General features: G+C 44.8%; 1 protein-coding gene across 1 annotated transcript in view; it reads right to left on the bottom strand.

Moving 5' to 3' along the window:
* raph1b (Ras association (RalGDS/AF-6) and pleckstrin homology domains 1b) overlaps window positions 1-7,500 on the bottom strand; it is a 102,762-nt gene that overhangs the window by 12,170 nt on the left and 83,092 nt on the right. Inside the window, exons 12-14 of the mRNA XM_063211897.1 lie at window positions 7,482-7,500; window positions 2,182-2,247; window positions 696-839 (exon numbers count right to left, since the gene is read on the bottom strand). The exon at window positions 7,482-7,500 is cut by the window's right edge and continues 103 nt beyond it. Of these exons, the coding sequence (XP_063067967.1) occupies window positions 696-839; window positions 2,182-2,247; window positions 7,482-7,500 (229 nt within the window). The remainder of the gene's footprint in view (window positions 1-695; window positions 840-2,181; window positions 2,248-7,481) is intronic.

Genomic DNA, 7,500 nt, shown 5'->3' on the forward strand with positions numbered 1-7,500 from the left:
TAACAAGAGAGTTCTTGTTTGGGAGTATTGCTGAGCAAGGAGGTTCACTGCTACTGCATCATCCTCTGCCTGTCCCCTGTCCCTGTCCCAGTCCGGGCTGACACCTCCGAAGGGAGGACGGGGGTCAATGACAGCGAGGGCACATGACGCAAGACGACAGGAAGCCATCAGTCATCGCCAACACAAACAGGAAATGCCTCAGAGAGGGGGAGCCCACGTGGCGTTTTGAAAATTAGGGAGAGCTGCCAAAAGCACAGCGTGCACAGGCTGTGCACACACATGTGCAGATTTACGCCTGCACACACACACACACACGTGCAGATTTACGCACACTCGCATGCACGCGCGCACGCACGTGCGCACACACACACACACGTGCAGATTTACGCACACACACAAACAGATTTACGCATGCACACACACACACACACACACACGTGCAGATTTACGCATGCACACACACACACACACACACACACACACACACACACACACAGATTTACGCATGCACACACACACACACACAGATTTACGCATGCACACACACACTCACACGCGCACGCATGCACACACGCACGCACACGAGCACACACACGAGCACACACACGAGCGTGCGCATGCACACACGCACACAAGCACACGCACAAAACGAGACACAGAGACAGACTGGCTTGGTATCTGTGTGAGAAAGTGACCTTGGCCTTGCCCTTAGGCACGAAGTAGATGCCGGAGGCGCGCAGCAGGAAGTATCTCTTCTTCCAGGACTTCTTGCCGTCGTCCTTCAGCCACAGCACGCCCTCGATCTCCGGCACGCACACCGAGCTGCCGCAGAAACACTCCTGCAGGGGACACACAAGAGCAGAAACACAGATTACAAAAGGATAGACGTCAGAGATTCTTTAAGTATAGAGATATGCCAACATAATAGGTTTCTATGGGCACCTAATGTGACCAGGTTCCGGTCTGCCTAAAGGGGCGTGTCATAATGCTCCTAGCATTGAATAGAACAGTCCTCAGGTCTGCCTAGGTCTGCCTAATGGGAGCCATAATAGAACCAGGAAACAATGGGCCAATGGAACCTCTCTCTCTCTCTACTCTCTCTGATAGACGTGTCTCTGTAGCCAGGCCATGCCCTCCTAGTGAAAAAAAAAACGCCCCCAGCAATACAAATATCGTATCTGAGCTGTGGAGAAATCGGGAACTCCACCCAATTTGTCGGGAAGCAATCAACTTTAAGCACCTGCAACGGACCTGGGAATAGGGATGTTCAAGGCAGTGACGTGGTTTAAGCAGAGATGTTCTATTGGTTTCAACTTCGGCACAGCCTCTTCTGGCCTCGATCAGTAGCAAACCAAGGGAGGCGGGTCAACCATGCCATTTAGGAAATGCTATTTTTTAAGCTCTAGGTCAGACCAAATCTCGAAAAGATTCGAAGTCGATGATGATCAGGCTAGTGTCTCAGTGCCAGGGTCACTATCAAGCCATCCATCCCCCTGAATATGCCTTTAGCATCTTGCTAATGGCTCAAGTGATTGCGGTGGCAAGTTTGATGGTAGTAAAAATAACTTGAGCATGAGTGTGTGCCTGCTTCAAACTCGGACACACACAGAGCCAGCAGGGAGCACACATGAGTACAGAGAGTATAAATGTATGTGTGAAGTCATGAAAAGCAAATTAAAACATAAAATCTTAATGACATAATTAATATGTTTAACTCCCCATGTCACTAAGGTGATGCATTTCTCCAAAATGACTTGGAGTTATTTAGGTACATAACTTAATTAGATAGTTATTTCGGTGCGGTACAGGGTAATGGTCCTTGGGGGGAAGATGGAGTTGGGCATAATAAACCATGTGGTTGCTATAATATGTGGCCACAATGGTGGAAATGTTTCTATTTATTGTCTCAGTCACAAGATAAAGAAGAAGGTGTTATAAGGCTAATCTCCACTCTAAACCCAATTTGACCAAAATATGTAGCGACTAGATTTAGTGTGGGTCCTTTTGTTTTTGTGTGTGTGTGTGTGTGTCTGTGCGTGTGTGTGTGCGTGCGTGTGTGCGTGTGTGTGTGCGTGCGTGTGTGCGTGCGTCTGTGCGTGCGTCTGTGCGTGCGTCTGCGAGTGTGTCTGCGCGTGCGTCTCTGTGTGTGTGCCTGCTTGTGTGAGTGGTTATTTTCCTCACCTCTAGCAATGCCTCTTTGTTTCTGTCGGCCATCTCGGACGTCTCTTTCCTCCCCAGCAGGTAGTTCTGTGGACATAAGAGCAGCGTTTTTTACATCAATGTTTTGAATGGCATCACAGCAGTACATCATAGTCAGTAGCAGGATACTCTTTACAAGTACATAGTTCTGTGGAGAGCAGTGGTGAATTATCAATAGTGTTTTTCATGGCGCCCCAACAGCGGTTGGATCTACTTTTTTACAAACCGGACACTGCTGAATATGCTATGAGGGGAGACGCAGACACCTGTGCAAGACGGTGGGCCAGCCAAGCAGGGAGTTGGACAGAGAGCAGTGGGGGGTTTATCGTTGACAATGTTTTTAATGGAACCACTGCAGTAGGTGGACAGTGTTTTTAATGGCACGACAGTAGTTTATAGATTAGAAACAGTCAGAAATCATTTGGCCAACGCACAATGGCGAATTTGTTACGAAGGCAGCCAACAGACAAGTCTGCACCAAGACTGTGGGCCAAGCAGGTAGCTCTGTTGCGTTATTCACAAATCATTCCAGGTTTCATGTAGTTTGTGTCCCCCATATTCCAACATGATTTATCATACTGTTTTTTCTTTATCAATGTTTTTTAAATTATACCACTCCACAGTAGCTTTGATTTTCAGATGTGATGCTTCTGCTATACTGTAATGTTGACATACAGTAAGAGTTTTATTACCAGGATTTTTCCTGTTGCCACAGCAGTAAAAGTGTTTGATTAACAGCGATTTCAATGACAACACAGCAGCAGAAGCATCATTAGTACAGATCAAAATAACAGTTTTATTGCCTAAAGACGTGTCAGACTTATTCATCATGACTGATTTACAAAGAATAAAACACAGTCAAGACATTATGTTGGCTGAGGGCTCACACTGCTGAATATCTTATAAGGGGCGTCCACACACACAGTACACAAAGTGCAAGAATGGAGCGTCTGTAAGGTTTCCTGGGCGCTGCGCCACCACAAAGACACAGCCCGAGCAAGCGCAGTCATGTCTAATGTATTATACATTCATTTCATTCATAGGACTTTTAACCCGGAGTTGACCTGTGCATGCACAACTGTAACACACAGAGAGGCAAAAGGACAGACATACACACACACACACACAGAGGCAAAGGCACACTCAGAGACCGCGCACACACACACGCACACACACACCGAGTTAAATTCCCATTGCAAGAGGGAATAATAGTAGGTTGAAAGGTTTGGTAGCCAGGGGTGGGGGAGGGGAACTCGGGCATGTCAGGTGAAGAGAGCCATTTGAGGCATCATACAAGCAAGTGTCTTCACGCAGAGAATGAAACCCGGAGCAACACATATGAAGTCTTATCTAAATTTCAAGACATCTTTCATACATTTCATGTTTGTGCCATACCTTCGTGACAGAATGACTACAAGTGAATGAGCAACACTGAAGTAGTCTGTTCTAAATGTCAAACAAGGCCGACAGGCGGACAACAGATGCGTCCCTCTATGCCAGTTCCAACAATGCAATTTCCCCCCCCAAACACCCGCCTGGCCTACTTCTAACCTGTCAACGCCCCCCTGAGGATGTACTTTTTGTTTATTGGTCATCATGGACACTCCAAATAATGTGGCAGGCAGCAAAATGGCAAGACATGGCTTTATTTTTTGCAGTTTAGGCTATAATAAGCTTATCATTCTTGGATTTGGAAAAGAATCATACCCAGATAGCAAGCTTACATTGAATCGATGTAGAATCAGCATTCCATTGCCGACGCTAAACCATTGAAACAACATCAGATGTCGATGTTGATTTAGCATCAGTTTGCACCCTCGACTAACATTGAAACTATGTTGATTTTGTAACTATGGATCCACGCAACTTCAACTGTATTTCGATACGTGCCTATATTGAAACAACATTGAAATTTCGACGTAACTAAAAATCAATGAGCTTTCAATGTTATTTCAATAGAAAGGCTACCAGAATTATCTGGCTCATATATCCTGCTTTATCTACAGCCAGGATCCACATTTTAATAATATAAAATAATAAATATGAAACACAAGATGTTTATTAAGAAAGATGTTTATTATTTGAATTATTTTAATTACTGTCACCGCGACTGGCACCTCCAGTTCTGTCCGGCGCATAGCCATTTCTGCACAGCTTGTGTAAAAACAAGATCATCCATCCGATTCCCACCAGGCTGTTGAGCGAGGGCATCTGAAACACACAAAATATAGGCCTAGTTTTAATTAAAATGAATCCTAACAACACACATCGGTCCATAAAACTTTTCAAAATATATTGAAAATCCCATGCTATTTCTGAAATATTGTAATGGGTGTTATCACAACAGTTGCGATATAGAGTAGGCCTACATCTGTTGTGATAACATCCATTACAATACTTACACATCTGAAGGAATACAGCAGGAAATGGTATTGTGGAATGAATGTAGCCTACCGTATCCTTACAGTTAGCAGGGCGTTCTGTTGGAGTCTTCCTAATCAAGGTCCCCGACCTCTGCTGCGTCTGTCTCCCTCCTCCTCCATCTCTGGCCATCGGTCCTACTGGGCTTTTAGGTCGTTATGATTGTGATGGGCCAGGAAAGTCAGAGCTGGAGCTCTCGTCATGGTCGTGGAAGGTCTAAAGCACATACACACAAGTTAAGTTTATTACGTTGTAAGTGTGTGTTCCAGCAACTGACACCAGTAGGCCTACACGTACTGCTAGCTGCAGTTCACAGAATGGCTGCAGTAAAGCTCGCTAGCCGGCTAGCCTGTTTCATTCAGCTTGTGTTGCCGATCGTAGGTGATCAGAGGAAATCGGCCGTGACCGCACCAGGCGCTCTCGGAAAACTGTGGCCGTTTATGGATCGCGGACCGGGGACACTTACTGTGTAAAAGTATGAAAGTCTGCTTACCTGTAATTGTTCCTGGATCCGAGCGTGCGCCACTCTTTGTCTTGTCCCGTTCAGCAACGACCGATAACTTCAATCTTTCCCGGTAAACTATATATCGATGGCCTTTCGATCATACGTAATTACCAAATATCAATGATACATCAATCATAATAAGGACGACCATGAATCAATGTTGTTTCAATATCATTGCTGTCAACTTTATTTTAGGTCGGGTTACATCGGTTTAACAATGGTGATTCAACATCTATTTTGCATCAATATTTCAATGTCGACCATTCTGATGATTCAGATGGAAAATCAATATCTATTCAATGTCAGCTTGCTATCTGGGATATGATTTCAAATTTCACATAGATGAAGTAGGCTACATTACAAATGACCAGACATTTATTAGTATCAACCTTTTCATTAGTATCAACCATTTCAACATCATGTGCATGTGGGAAAGAATCTAAACATCGACAAATAATAAATAAATAAAATCGTTTGGGTGAATCATGTGCTTATGGGTTCACCCTTTAGGTGAATTATGCGCTTATTTTTCAAAACCAGCTTCACCGTCAAGGCACAAAGCAGTGAGCTCCCGTGCCAGAGTTTACCAAATTCAAACGACTACAAAGCAATTACGAAAGACGCGTTATGTCCTGTGCTCTCTCTGAGCGCAGCGAAAAGCACCTGTGGGGTACGAGCCCGCCAACGAAAGAACCTCCCTGTAGGTTACGAGTAGGCTGACACACCGTATGTCAAATGGCCCAGATGTCTACTTGTAGTTCGAGCACCATGCTCTAATGCGCAGCGCAAACTGACTACTGAAAAGGCAGAAGTAAACTCGCTGGGAATATTAAAAGGGAGGCTCGTAGGCTACACACAGACCTCTGAACCCGAGTTTGTGGACTGGAGAAAAGCGGAGGAAAATGTGAATGTTAGGCTATTACAGAAAAAAAGCTAATCAAATCAGGTCCACGTTTAGGGGAAGAGCTGCGCTGCGGGTCGCCTGTCAACTAATTACAGTCAGAGATACTGTTGCTCCTTTAGAAAAAATCTCTGTTACAGTTCCATGCCGTGGAGCGTTATGCAATGCAAACGCCCCTCTATCCACGCACAAAGGAAAATGTAAATGTTTTGAAAGGAGAAAAGCTATAACCAAATGTTACAGGTCAACGTTTAGAGGAAGAGCTGTATGCGCTGCGGGTCGCCTGTCAACTAACTACGGTTCCATGCCGTGGAGCGTTATGCAATGCAAACGCCTCTCTATCCGAGCACAAACATCTGTGTCAAAAACTGCCTGCCGACTTCTAAATCGTTCATTTCCGCGAGTTTCTGACGAACCAAAATAAAGTTGCCTCCCATTGTCCAAACGCAAAACAATAGCGAAAATTGAATGCCCCCCTCAGTTGTCTCACAATGCCATCAGCCGTCTTGCCTGTTTGGTAATATGTTCTGGCTTGCACGCATTCGCTCCGGTCCAAAATGGCAAGTCTGCCACCTTGTGGCCACAGTAAGGAACAATTGGCTTGCACGCATTCGCTCCGGTCCATAATGAATGGCAACTCTGCCGCCTTGTGGCCACAGTAAGGAATAATTGAAGGAATGCGTTTCAGACAAAAGCGTTTCAGACGGACGGACGGACGGACGGACAGACAGACCCTCTTATAGAGATGCTGGGACGCATCTAAAAATCTTTCATACTTTTTAAATAAACTTGTGTGTCACATCCCTGTTGCAGAATGGACTACTATAGCGTGGAATGATTCCAATGTGGAATGGCCAAGTCACTTGTGTCCAGCATGTGTGATATCTCCAATATGGAAATGGACTGTGGATGAATGCGTGATCCTGTACCTACAATGTGGAATGAACTACTGTGTGCAATAATAATAATCTTTAAAGAGGTGGTGGTCATTATCATCAAATAAGTCCAATGGGAATGTGTGCTGGACTGTGCATGAGGCAGAGGGGCACTCAGAATGAGCTTATTCCACGATAATGAGCCCCTTGCTGAACATTATCCAGCTTATTTTAGGCCTTCTGGCGAAACGCTGTAAAAACTACCACAAATATGGCAATGAAAAGATTATTGCCACTTAAACCCTCTTTAGCTGACAAAATTTAATGGAGGAAATGGATAGTGTTGCATAACAACATGTTTTATTTAGCTTCTAAATTGTTATGCTAAGTGAAGAGTGTTTCTGCTTCTTCCAAAGAATAAGTTCAGAGTGGCCTTCTCCAAGTCAATAGCATCATGATGGCAAGGTAGCTATGTGCTCCCTCTCTACATACAGTACAGTAAGCATCATGATCACAGTGTTTACACAGTGTTATCTCTGAGTGCATGTGTTTGCGCAGGAATGTAGGAGCATTTGCGTACCTGCGGGTTCTTGAAGAGG

The sequence above is a fragment of the Engraulis encrasicolus genome, chromosome 12 (genome assembly GCF_034702125.1).
Source record: "Engraulis encrasicolus isolate BLACKSEA-1 chromosome 12, IST_EnEncr_1.0, whole genome shotgun sequence".
In the NCBI taxonomy this organism is placed as follows: domain Eukaryota; kingdom Metazoa; phylum Chordata; class Actinopteri; order Clupeiformes; family Engraulidae; genus Engraulis; species Engraulis encrasicolus.